General features: G+C 34.5%; 1 protein-coding gene across 2 annotated transcripts; it reads left to right on the top strand.

Moving 5' to 3' along the window:
• Nucleotides 1-3,336: 3,336 nt before the first annotated feature.
• On the top strand, nucleotides 3,337-9,012 carry LOC132640783 (chromatin remodeling protein EBS-like). 2 transcript variants are annotated; one of them, XM_060357539.1, is made up of 5 exons: nucleotides 3,337-3,689; nucleotides 4,652-4,994; nucleotides 5,115-5,183; nucleotides 6,129-6,255; nucleotides 7,173-8,655. In XM_060357539.1, exons 1-5 carry the CDS (start codon nucleotides 3,617-3,619, stop codon nucleotides 7,179-7,181), a joined length of 621 nt encoding a protein of 206 aa, XP_060213522.1. In that variant the 5' UTR covers nucleotides 3,337-3,616; the 3' UTR covers nucleotides 7,182-8,655. The 2 variants fall into 2 exon arrangements, with proteins under 2 accessions (XP_060213522.1, XP_060213521.1); XM_060357538.1 differs by lacking the exon at nucleotides 7,173-8,655 and adding an exon at nucleotides 8,682-9,012 and having other exon boundaries at nucleotides 3,340-3,689.
• The last annotated feature ends 4,569 nt before the right edge of the window (nucleotides 9,013-13,581 follow it).

The following is a 13,581-nucleotide window of genomic DNA, read 5'->3' as shown; positions in this document are numbered from 1 at the left end:
AAACATCTTTTAATGATTATTCAATCGTTTAGTAGGATTTTTCATGCTAAGATTCTTGAATTAAGGGAAGTAAATTGGGGATTTAAACCCTAGGCTTGAACTTAGTTTTTCTTCAATTAAACATGAATTAGTGGATGGATTTCACTCATTTTTGGTATATAGGATCCATTGAACTAAATTTTCTATCTTGCCCTTCAGGGCTCGGGTTCCTTTTTTGGAGACTTTTTGGGTTTGGACTTAAAGTATGTCAATATGGGTACCATTGGATTCGTATGACTTCGTCGATTAATGATTTGACCTTATTGAACCCGATTTTCTTATCAAATGATCATTTTGCCCCCTGAGGTTGGGAATGAGTTTTTGAACTAACTTTTTTATCCGAAATTCTTCTAAGACTATTATAGGTATCTTTCGAATTCCCTTATTTTCCCCATTCCACGAGTTAGGGTTTGGGACTTGATTAGGAATATGGTTATTTGGGTATTTTCTTCTTGATTATAATTTCATATCCGGATATGATTAGACTTTCATTATCACGAGGCACAAAGGAAGGGCAAGACCAAGGTTTGACTGTTGGAGATTTGTTGTTCGACTTTCCGAGTAGGTTACAACTTATCTTATGGTGAGATTTCGATTAGCGAAGCGTATGTTTATATGATATTATTAGAGAATGCATGTAAACCTTCGGGTATGAAGTTTGGGTTGGATATTGCCTTAGGTTAGGCCTTGTTGTATGATTTGGGGGCTAGCTACCCCATTGCGTTGTTGACCTATTTGTTCTATGTGCTTGTTGGCTCGTCGCCACGATGAGATATTGGGTATTGATGGTTAGTTATATATCATGATTATGGTATTGTGGCACCTTACTTGTTGATATTGAGATGAGAGTTGTGAATCTGCTATGGCTTATGGTGTAGCCTTATTGATGCTATTACTTATATGCCCATATTGTGGCACCTTATTATTGTTACTATTGAGATGAGAGCGGTGACTCTATTGTGGCTTATTTTGTTGCCTTATTGATGATATAACTTGTGTGCCCATGCGTGGCACGGTTTGGGATTGATTGATCCATTGATATTACACTTGCATTGCATTCATACTTCATACATTATTGTATTGGATACTGAGTCATCTCTGGGTTGTGTGCGGAGTGACTGATATGAGGCGTGTTGGTTGGATATGAGTCATCTCTGGGCTGTGTGCGAAGTTACTAGTACATGGACTTCGCGGGTCCCCCATGGATTGTGCTGCCGAGATGTGATGTTCCATCGTCGGAGTACATGTTTACGAGCATATGCATTGCATACATATCATATACATCTTGCGTTGCATCTTATCCTCTCTCTTTGTTGATTATGATATGTATTGTGATTGATGGATTCAGAGTTGATATACTGAGACTTGGCACAATTAGGCTTAGATGTGTGATATGTATTGACATTGATGGATTCAAAGTCGATATACTGAGACTTGACACAATTGGGCTTAGATGCGTGATATGTATTGTGATTAATGGATTCGAAATTGATATACTGAGACTTGGCACAATTGGGTTTAAAGGCTATAACACAGGCTGTGATTCGTATTGTGGATACTTGTTTAGTGGTGACTTGTACCTTACTGTTTACGTGTTTATCTTACTTTATTGTCTTCATATACGTTAGCTAGTCTTAGTCAGCCTATGATACCTGCCAGTACTTGTTGTTTGTACTGACCTACACTTAACTGCATTCTTTTATGGATGCAGAGTACTCGTCAGGTTTCGCTTCATCTCCTCGTGGCTGATTTCCGAGTTTGCAGTCGAGTCTATTCAGGGTGAGCATGATGACGACCGCTGCCGAAGACTCCTCTTATTATTCATGTCTTATTTCTATTTCGAGACATCATTTGAGACTTATTGTGTTATTCAGATTTGCAGTGTTTAGTAGAGCTCTTATATGACCAGACCAGATACTGTGGTTGGATTCTCAATACTTCCACACTTATTTATATTATTATTGTAAGACTTACGTTATTTGATTTTCTTCTGCTTACTTATGTTTTATGAATGTTGAGATGAGAGTTCGCCTACAAAGGAGAGAAAGGTAGGTGCCCGCACGACTTAGTGAAATTGGGTCGTGACACTACTAAAAGAGAAAATATAAGAAGATTCAGAACCTAATGATATTTATAAGTGTGAAGTGTCCATGCAAACGTGTTAATTAATTACAACTAATTAATCACAACTAGCTAATTAGCTACAATCCAACGCGTCATATGAGCGTCCACTTTTGTCAAACTAACTATTACTATGTTTGCGTCCACTAATTTAAAGAACACTCATATAAGTTACTCAATTTTTACCTTCATTACCTTACGAATGTCTCGATGTTGTGCTTAACTCTGATTGATGTTTTATCAACAACCTCGAGCATAAACGCAAACATAAACATTTGTCAAACTAGTGTGTAAACTATATATATAAGTTTGACTTGTGTTTATACTTATAAATAAATAATTTACTTTATATAGCTATAATTAATTATTTCTATTTTTACTTATTAGGAATATCTTTTAATTGTGGGTAACTATTTCGGTAACTTAATTAATCCTAATATGATTTGGCAGTGGCATGTTTTTGTGGTTATCAAACAACCTCGAGCATAAATGCACAAATATCTATACTTATCAAACTAGTGTAAAAGTCCAAAATATATATCTCAATATATATATATATATATATATATATATATATATTTTAAACTTGTGTTCACATTAAACTTCTACTACCTCCGTTCATTTTTACTTGTCATGTATTTTATTTTTATGACATAGGAACCCGCAACCGCTATCCGGGTGCACACAAGATAAACACAGCTCCTATGCAATAGCTCGCAAATCACACAGGAGAGATAACCCGCACTAGACAAGCCCCGTGCAACGAGCTTGACTTTGACACATTCCTTAAATGTCATAAATAGAACGATAATTTTACTATTCCCTTAAAGAGTAATAAATAGAAAGATAATTTTACAATATCCCCTAATGATTACTAATTACTTTGTTGAAATCAATCAAACATACTTTAAAATTTGTGCGGCCAGTAAAAATTTCTTAAAATTTCTAACCTAATAATTAATAATAAGGATAAAATAGGTCTAAAATGATAAATTATCTCTTGATTTTTCAAACTGGACAAGTACAAATTACCCTTTTTTTTAGCATATAACGACAAATATGGACGAGGGATACTAAATACTTAAATATTTTACTTTATCTGCTAGCTAGTATAATGAATTGTTTATATTTTTACTTATTTGGAATACCATTTAATTGTGGGTAACTTTAGTGATTTGTTTTGGGGAATTGTGGGAACATAATTAATATGGTTTGACACAAAACATGTTTATATGGTTACCTCTTTCATCTTTCTCTCCTCCATTCCAACCCCAGTATTCTGCAACTAGGGTTTCTTGCTTCTCAACAATCTATAAAACAAGCCCAACAAGTCCTGAACTTTTCCATTTCTACATAAAATTTTCACACTGGGGTCACTCTATTTTCTTGAAAAAGAACAAAAAAAAAGCAAAAAAAATTTAATCTTTTCCTTTGAGAAAGTGAGTTTCAGGAATTGATGGCAAAGACAAAACCAGGGAAAAAAGACCTTGATTCTTACTCTATTAAGGGTACCAACAAAGTCGTAAGAAGTAATAAAAACCCCTTTTATTGCTTTTCTTTTTAATGAATTTGTATCTTTGGATTTTTTTTTAATGTTTTCTAATGCTTTGTTTGTGTCCTTTGATTATTTGTTGTTTCTTTGTACTTCGATTATCGTATTAGTTTGTTCTAGTTACTGTTTCTTTCTTTTTCTAGAATGCTTGGTCATGCTTTTTTTGTAGTATTTTGCTGTGGTTCCTTTACTTTCGTTTTTTTTTTTTTCGAATTGCTTTGATATGCTTTTCCTTGAGCCGAGGGTCTATCGGCTACAACCTATCTTCTTTTCAAGGAAGGGGTAAGGTCTTTGTACACTCTACGCTCCCCAGACCGCACTTGTAGGATTGCATTGGGTATGTTGTTGTTGTGTGTAAGTGCAAATGCTAATATTCCCCCCCCCCCCCCCCCCCCCCCCCTTCCCCCTCTCTTTGGTGCCCTAGAAGTTTTTATTTTTCCGGGTTATTGAGATGGTATCTCCTTTTCAAAGTATTGGTTGATTGTATCCTCTGTTTAATTAAATGTGACAGTGTTTGACCGGATTGGGAATTTAAGATGTTAAAGACTTATGTATTATATTAGTGACATAACAACAACATAGTGTGCCTTGTAAGTAACTTAGATCATATAAAGTGAACAGATAAATGAATCTGAATCCTTAAAATGGAAAGAATTTTAATTGAGGAGTATCTTTTGTAATGGATTCCTGTGTAGTTGATTCTGCTTTATTCTCCCTACTTATTCAATTGCACTTTTAGTTTGCACTATATCCCTGATAATAATTGTGGACATTTGGTTGTCCGGACACAAAATTATCTACGGGCTCCTTAATGAATTTGATGAACTTTGGGGCGTTACTTTCTCTTTGCTGTATCAACTTATGTTTTTTTTTGGGGAAGCGGTTGATTCTCGGAGCTTACAAAACATTAAGATTTTTGATTTTGTTCCTTTTTCTCAGATGGTGATTGTGTGTTGATGAGACCAGCTGATTCTGATAAGCCTCCATATGTGGCAAGAGTAGAGAAAATTGAGGCTGACCACCGTAACAATGTGAAGGTCCGAGTTCGGTGGTACTACCGCCCGGAGGAGTCTATTGGTGGACGTAGACAGTTCCATGGGGCTAAGGAGCTATTCTTGTCCGATCACTATGACTTGCAGAGTGCACACACAATCGAAGGGAAGTGCTTAGTGCACTCTTTCAGGAACTACACCAAGCTGGAGAATGTGGGCCCTGAGGATTACTTTTGTAGGTTCGAGTACAGAGCTGCCACAGGAGGGTTTAATCCTGACCGTGTCGCTGTGTAAGTTCGTCATAGCTCCACTGTGAAATTTGAAAATTTCTTTTCTTGGTGTAATGTTTTAGAGTTTTGCTTGTAGTATTCACTAACATGCTGATATTTTGGAATGATTTAATTTTGAAGGTATTGTAAGTGTGAGATGCCCTATAACCCGGATGACCTCATGGTACAGTGTGAAGGATGCAAAGACTGGTATGCATATTACTGAATACCCTTTACATATTAGCATGTCTTGTTGAATTTACTTTAACTACATGTAATAAAGAGTAAAGCATGAAAACGCAACAAAGAGATTGTCATATCCCTCTACCTCTCTTTGTTATCTCCAGATGCACAGTTTTTATTTCTGACATATGTTTTTGGAGTTATCACGTCATTGTTATCCACTAGCCATATTGTGTTATTATAACAACTAGGGAAAAGCTGCTGTACAATTACTTCTTTTCCATGTTTTACATCCCATTATTTAAGTATTTTAATTTTTTTACACAAATTGAAAGCTGTTGTCATAATTGTGCTAAATTCTTCAAATTTTCGCCTGAAGTTTAAAAAAATTACTCTGACCAGAACTGGAAACTCTTTATGGGTAAAGTTCAGATTTGAAAGCAAGATGTAACTTTATAAGAGAGAATTAGTCTAACAGATAATATTGTGTCAATCATTTGAGATTGATTGGTCTATTAAGTTGAACTGGATCTATAGAGGGCTAAGTTCCTTTAAGGGCATTAATGAGAGAGTAATGGTGAATATGATCAGTCATCTGAGTGAGTCAGGTATAAGGTTGAACAAGAATAGAAAAATGGTTGAGACAAGAAAGGACAATCTAAATAAGAATCTCAAAAGAAAAAGTTTCTTGTTAAGTGGGAAAAGATGTAATTAAAAGGATGAGTGTACATTTTTCGTATTTGGCTGACCTCGTAGGAACTTGAGAGGGAAGAAAAAGGCCACATTAGTGTGGAGTGGAGGTGTGAAAACTCATGTCTGTAATTGCCTCTACTGGTGTTGAGTGGAATTCTGTGTTGGTCATTAAGTTCTATACTGTGTTATGATTGGTTGGTAACTGTGTTATTTGGAACTTAATAAACGTTATCCATGTTTGTAAGATGGTCTTTTATTTTTGGTGCAATTTTACTGCAGGTTCCATCCTTCTTGTATGGGTATGACCATTGAAGAAGCAAAGAAATTAGACCCTTTCTTGTGTTCTGACTGTTCATCTGAAGAAGAGGTCAAACGGCCTTTGAACTCGTTTCATGTTGAGCCAAAGGTAAGAATCTGTTGCATACACCTGATAACCTGAGATGTTTCAGTATTACTGTTATTGGCAGGCATTGTATCTCAAGTCAGTTAATGTCTTTATTTAGCACAAATCAGATTTAGTTAATGTCCCATTTATGTTTGTGATAGAGATGGGATGGTAAAGGTTGCTTTCCTACACTATGTTCTTATGTGAAGCTGGTTGTTAGAATCTTTTATTTACCTCGAAGGAGAGGGATGGGCTCTGTAAGAAGGGGAGAATTGCATGTTTAGTCACGCGGTATCTTATAGTATGTCAGTTTCCTGCACTGTAAAGCAAGGATGAAGCTAAGACTGAGCAAAGGGTCTGTTTAGGTCATGATAATACCTAGCGCATCAGACTAATGGTAAAATGACCAATCTAATTTGTTATATCTGTACTAATTGGATCGCTTGTATTTTGATGATTTGTCCCATCACTTCCTGGTTGAAAGAAATCCCATAGTTGTATGAATAAGGAGGAAAATTGAATAGAAGGAACAGCGGTGTTCATGGTTTGGTTTGGTTCAGTTTTTATCTAAACCATTACCAAATTCAACTATGTCGGTTTTGCTAAATATGCAAAACCGAAACCAAATCTCATTTGCCCATTTGTTTTTCTTTGTTCTTCTCTAATGGTTTTATAAACACTGTTTGTGCAAGTTTTGCTGAATCCCAGTTTGGTTTCACCACTAGACTTCTGACCTCACCTAGGTTTGTTATGAAGAAATTTTATTCATTATTTTTTCCAAAAGCAAAGAAAGACACTATGAATTAAAAAAGGAAAAGAAATCCCCAAAACACCTTCCAATCTTTACTCTTTTAGAGGGATTAATTACAGCAACTTTGAAGATGGGCCTTTTTATTGTTAAACTCTGACAATTTCTTTTAACCCTTTCTCAATGGCAGTTGTTTTGAATTCAAGTTTTTGTTGAATGATGGAGGGAACAGTGGGATCCTCCTGCAGAAAGAAGGGGGGAGAGGGAAAGGTGGACCAGTTGTAGAGAAAACTAGAATTGGTTTTGTTATCGAGAGGGAAAGACAATATTACCTATTTGTTTATGTGTTTGCAATGTACTCTTAAGGGTATTTTGGAAAATCAAAAAGCGGGTACAACCACTACCTTCATGTCGGCTTGGTTCAGTTTTTTCTTAGATGCCAAATCAAACCAAATGTTGTTGGTGTTTTCAATTTGAAAACCAAACCAAACCAAGTCAAAGATATGTCAGTTCGATTTGGTTTTTGGTTTGCTTCGGTCTTTCATTTTTTCGCTAACTCCCCTTGCAAAGAAGATGTCGGACTGAACGAATCAGACTAACATCTTCTCCTATGTTTGGTTTGGGAAGAAAAGGAAAGGAATGAAATGTTGTCCAACTAATTTAGTGGATTCACGCTCTAAACATCAGATGTAAAACTAGCTGAAAATATAACCAAACATTCAAAAAATGAGTAATTTGAGGATTCATTCTCACCAAAAACTTGAGTAATTTGATGGTGGGAATACCATAAAGCTTTCAAGAGTCTCCCTTGTGTTTTGCCTTAAGGTTAAAGTCTTTTACCTATGATTCACATTTAGGTTAAAGTCTTCTAACAAACATTGACAATACTTCCTCAGTCCCATTTAAGCATCATAATTCGACTCAAATTGGGTACTAAGGCATGAGATGAAGTCTCATTTTATGTAAACAGACTGTAAAATGAAGATAACATTAACTTTTTGATGAATCTGAACTTCAATAAGAACACTGGACATTGTGTTGCCTTATTGCATAATTTTGGGAGGAGTTTCTTGTAAGGAAAGTGGGCATAGTTCATAACAATCCCAGAAAAGTTAACTTGGGACAAGTAGTAAGCAATTGTTTAATTAGAGGCAGTCCATGATAAGGTGCAGGTATCCCTAGTTTTGTATGGTGTTAGGTGTCATTGGGTTTTTATACCAGCTGAATCGTTTCTGTATCTGATTCTTGTCCTAGAATCTCCGGAAACAGCCTCTCTACCTCCCAAGGTAGGGGTAATGGCTGCGTACACTTTGCCCTCCCCAGACCCCACTTTGTGGGATTTCACTGGGTATGTTGTTGTATTCTTGTGCTAGAATCTCTAGTTGCTTATGTCATACGTGATGTGACATTGGATATTTTTTAATGAATTAAGTGAAAAGGAAAGAATTGCAGGAAATGGCTCTTGGTGTTGTAGGTAGTGGATGAATGGCTGTTGATGGGAAGAAAAAGAAGGGGGTGAGTTGGGGAATTTTGCTTGATATGATAGACTCATATATGCATGTAAAATATGTATATGTGCTTTAAGGGAACAGCATCATATAATACTATGCTTGAAATATAAGCTTTTGTGAATCTTCGACTCTAATTTATCTGTAGCTAGTAAACATTTTCGCTAAGCCGTCTCTCATCCAATTGCTAGGTGGAGTCAAAGCGCAGGAAGAGATAACAGCTTGACCTTCGTGCAGTGAGGAGGTACCAACAATTTCTTGCGTACTCCAGAGTACTGTTGTGCTATCGAATTGTACAGCACTGAGAAGATAGTGTGCTTGCAAAAGCCAGATGCCCTTAATCTATTGTGATCACTTTTTCTATATATAAGAATTTGTGTGCAACTGACTGGCTGATTGAGTTATGTTTTGTGTTGTCCAACTGACTACAATTTGTGTAAACTAAACGAGTAGTAAGTGGACATCGCAGACTACTAATCTTAACTAATTGGAAATTAAATCTATTTCCCGTTTCTCTGTTTATTTTATAATGCGACAATCATTCTGCCCCTGGCACCCATTTTGGCTGATATTGGAAGGGTTGATGGACAATCGTACGTAGAAATTAGATCTTCCTTGTCTAGAGCTGCAAAGTTTATGGAATATCTGGTATGGATAATATTATTACCCGCATAGCTGCAGTCGGTGCATACACCGAAGTGATAATTGTTAAATCACTTCATCATTGTTAATGAATAGGTATTCTCAACGCAAATTACAATGGCTTGGTGTGCGTATCGTGTCCTGGTGGTGTACCAAACTCTTCAGGCCGGTTAAATGAGTAGTCAAATTCATTCATCAGAATTTCTGGTCAATTTTGTGCGCCAACATAGATTCTAAGACCCGTTCAGTTGTGTTTCCGATTACAATTTCTTCTCAAGGTCTCAGGCAATATATGAAATGGAATTCATGATGCAGAACTGCTTGTACAGCTCAAATGTGGAGTTATGAGCTTTATGGTTTATGACTTTTTGTAATGTCATTATGACTTTTCAGAGCAAGCTCATGTTTCCAAAGAATCTTCTATGCAATCTGTATGAACGGAGAGCCATTGTGGACCTTTGGTATATATGCTTGTCAACTTTTCAATCCAAGTTCATTCTGAAAGGTTCCAATTTCTGTAAAGAAAAGGGAAGTGAGTTACGAAACCAAGACGTCTGTCTAGTTAAAGTTGAAATGGTTCTAAAGATTTGACCAAGAATATTAGAGGGAGCGAAAGTCGAACAATTTCTACTATTTGATTGAAAGTCGGCCAATGACTAAAATACACATGATCTATTTTTAGTATTCTAAAATAAATAGATGATTTTTCTTTTTCATTTCAATTTAAGAGCAACTAGTGAGGATAACTATCCTAATGGGAGCAAGATTTTCTAAATACAAGCCATGAATCAGAAACATATTCGTATGTTCTTATCGTTGAAGCTATTGTAGTTGGAAGTAGATCCACATTAGTGCCTTATCGAATACTTACTATGCCAACATTGGGTGTCATTGTGTAACAGAATTTCTTACCACATACGGCTCAACAATCAATTCTTTTGGAGTCCCATTTTGTTCTATACCATATCTAACAAAATCTAATGAGATTTTCCATGGGAAGGGGGCGCAAGTGTCATTCTAGTTGGAATTCTTTATTTGGAGATCGAGAGCAGGGTCAGCATGTCTTCGTCCGGAGCTTAGGATGTTAATCAAGAACCGACATCTCATGTTGACCCCGTCTGCAATTGCTACTACACTGTTATATTCGGATAAAGTGACGTGTGCTGGTGGAATAATTGCATGCGTAAATGTGAGATCAGTTAAGCAATAGTCTTGGTCCAATTCCTTGTGGTAGAAGGCAATGTTAGAGAAATGTTAAAAGTGTGCGATATTAGTTGAGGAAATAAGTTAATCGTTTTCTTATACGGTCTTGGACAATATAAGTTAAAGTTTTTAGTTCTGTTAAACCAAAGGTTCATCTTCTTTGTGGTATAAGGGCTAGACTCAATGCAGTTCTCGGTTTACTTAATGTCAGACACCACATTATATTTGTTCATGCTCCAACTGTCCCGCTCTAAATAAACAAGTGGAGTTAAGTGTACAATATTGATTGAGGGATGAGCTATTGTCTCTTTATATGAACCTAGACAATCCTCATATGACGAGCTAGCTTCTATAGCTGGGTTAAGCCAATGCCCATTTTCGTTACAGTAAAAAAGAAGAAAAAAAGGAAAGGCATTGTTTCTTGATGCTAATTATTTTACCTTTTTGTCTCTTTTACATGACCCGAGGGGAGTTTCAAAATATTGAGTCACTTTGATGTGGACTGTTGCCATACTTGAGGCAAAACAAATGTACATTTGAAGCCAAACAGATACTACACTTGAGCTGCTAGACTTGATGAACAATGACTATCCTTTAAAGGAAACTATGGCTACATTTGATATGAGCTGATTGTTGCATTTTGAAGAACTGCTCACTTTTAAATGTTGGCGATGATGCTGTACCTGATGAGCACATGCTACACTTCTAGTGTTCAAACTGATTTGAACATGATACTACACTAAGGCCAAGGACAGTGAAATTGAGGTCATGTCCCTACCTTGGACCCTCAGAAATGGTTGTCCATTCGGAAAAGAGGCGATGACGAAAACTTATAATGTTAACAAAGCAGAAATTGACGTATCTTGGTTGCGTACTAGGATGGCTGAAACTTGAAAAATTGGTTTAGCGATGTTTTAAAAAAAAAAAATAACTACATATTACTATGCCATAATAAATAAAACTAGTTGTATGGTAAATATAAACTTTGCCATTTGCAGAAACGTATTTAATCAATAAGGGCGTATACACACTTTAAGTGAGGCCTTGTGTAAACTCAATTGGAAACTTGATCTGTAGCCTAGATTCCAACTTTACTTTGTCCTAACCTTATACCTCGATTAGGTTTCAAAACACTTCCTATGCTCTACATCTTCGTATCCAAAAGAAAGGTCACTTTTAAATCAAGTAAATTTAGAAGTAATTCATACTTTTTTAAATCTCAAATTGATTTTTCATTACAGGTACTTAGTAAATATTTGAGATTGCATTCAATTAAATAAATGACAAGATAATTTATTTTTAAAGATACAAAGATTTTTCAAAGTATAGCAAAGAACCACTTTAAATATAGCCAATTGTTGAAGTTAATTCACTAATTGGATTGACACAAATGATTCAGTGCTACACTTTTAATTCACTCATACTTATTTCACCTGTTGACTTAAGTATATTGGAATTACTTCCAAAACCCGTTTTACAAACGAAATGCATTATTTTTAACCTCAAAATTTCAAACTCCTGGGAAACTGCATGCGGATATTCCGAGGTGCCTAACACCTTCCTTGGAGAGATTATTCAAACTACCAGTTTCATTTGCCCCGTGCTAATCCCCGGCCCAAACCAACGTTAAAAATAAAATTTATAGATTTATTTTAAACTTTTTTCTGCTCTTACTTTTTTGTTTTTGTAATATCAATTTGACACTTTCTAAAGAATTCTAAAATTTTAAAGTACAAAAGGGTATCTAAAAGTTAAAGGAAAATATTTCTTAGTTTATATACTTAGACTTTTTCAAAACAAATGAAAACTTTTCTAATTTTTATTTTACAGATCTTTTTTTGAGATTATATTCTCCTATGATCGAAATTGAGCTTTTCATATATTAAATTAATTTCTTTTATTTCTCTGAATTGCACGCATATTAGCTAACTCATTTTTTCAAAATGATATTATAGTATTCAATTAATGTAAAAATATTTAAAGCTACAGTATTGTTGTACGATGAAATCAATAAAGTTAACTTATAAATAAATATAAATAATTAAAAGCCTTGTTATTACAAGATGCTTTTGTAGATTTTCTTTCGAATTAAACCATACAAAAAAATATTAAAAAAGTCAATGAAATTAAATTATTCTTACTTTAAGCTTTTTTTTTTTTTTTAAAAAGATGCAGGTTAAAAGATACTTAACTTTTCCCCCCCTTTTAAAAACAATATTGTATTACTTTTTAATGTTGAACTTAACCATTTTATCTTAAATTATATAAAATATTGACTATCCGTATTTCACAAAATATTTTAATATTAAAAAAATGTGAAAAATATACTTTTTAAAATTGTTTAGTATTATTACTGTTTGGAGATCAAATTGCATTTTCTTTATCTAAAGTTATTTTCAATATTTTCAGAATATATATGGAAACAGTGTTTTATAATTCCTCTTTTAATATATTCATTTATTAGGTAAATTTTATGTTAAAATTATGCGCATGCAAAATTAGATGAATGAAACTGTACTTTGGAATTCAGTTTTAGATTGAGACGGAAGGACTATAATTTACATTTTTGATACATTTTTAAAACATTTAACAATGATATAAGTTATTTGTGTTTATGCTTTTAATTAGAATATACTCCCATCTTAAGTGAAAACTTTGTTAATTACTTATGTTGCAAGCACGCACGACATAAAATTACAGGAAAAAATAAAACAAAATATAATTTACGTTTAATCGGACGAATAAAAATTTAAAAATAGCACATGATAAATGGTAAATAACATCAATAAATAATAATTAAGTTTATATTAAATTCTTACGGAAATATATAATTTGAAACAAGTTTTATAATATTTTTAGTGAATTCCACTTTACCCCCCTTACATTTAAGGGTTGGGAAACCATATCCCCTTCACATATTAAATGGGAGCGGTAACCCCCTTATGTAATACTTTCCGGTAAGTTTTTTTTTTTTGAATAAAGATTTTTTTTCTAGAATTAAAATATAAAAACGAAAAAGGGTCAAATATACCCCTCATTATACTTTCGGTCAAAATGTACCTCTGCCATTATATTTTTTATCCAAATATATCCCTCCCACTATACTTTGGCACAAATTTCCCCTCAATTTTAATGGAAAGACACGTGTCAAGCTTAGAATCAAATAACCCACTCCCAATTTTAAATACCCGATTTCTTTAGAAAATCAAACGTTTAACTATAACGATCTGCCTACTCGTTATTGGA

The sequence above is a fragment of the Lycium barbarum genome, chromosome 5, assembly GCF_019175385.1.
Source record: "Lycium barbarum isolate Lr01 chromosome 5, ASM1917538v2, whole genome shotgun sequence".
In the NCBI taxonomy this organism is placed as follows: domain Eukaryota; kingdom Viridiplantae; phylum Streptophyta; class Magnoliopsida; order Solanales; family Solanaceae; genus Lycium; species Lycium barbarum.
The sequence above is the reverse complement of the archived record's forward strand: the minus strand, read 5'-3'. Positions and strand labels throughout refer to the sequence as shown.

What these genes read in the sequence shown, in the direction of transcription:
- LOC132640783 (XM_060357538.1), top strand. Translation starts at nt 3,617, where the DNA reads ATGGCAAAGACAAAACCAGGGAAAAAAGACCTTGATTCTTACTCTATT. An exon ending in AATCCTGACCGTGTCGCTGT is followed by an intron (nt 4,995 to 5,114) that starts GTAAGTTCGTCA and finishes TTAATTTTGAAG; the next exon opens with GTATTGTAAGTGTGAGATGC. An exon ending in TGTGAAGGATGCAAAGACTG is followed by an intron (nt 5,184 to 6,128) that starts GTATGCATATTA and finishes ATTTTACTGCAG; the next exon opens with GTTCCATCCTTCTTGTATGG.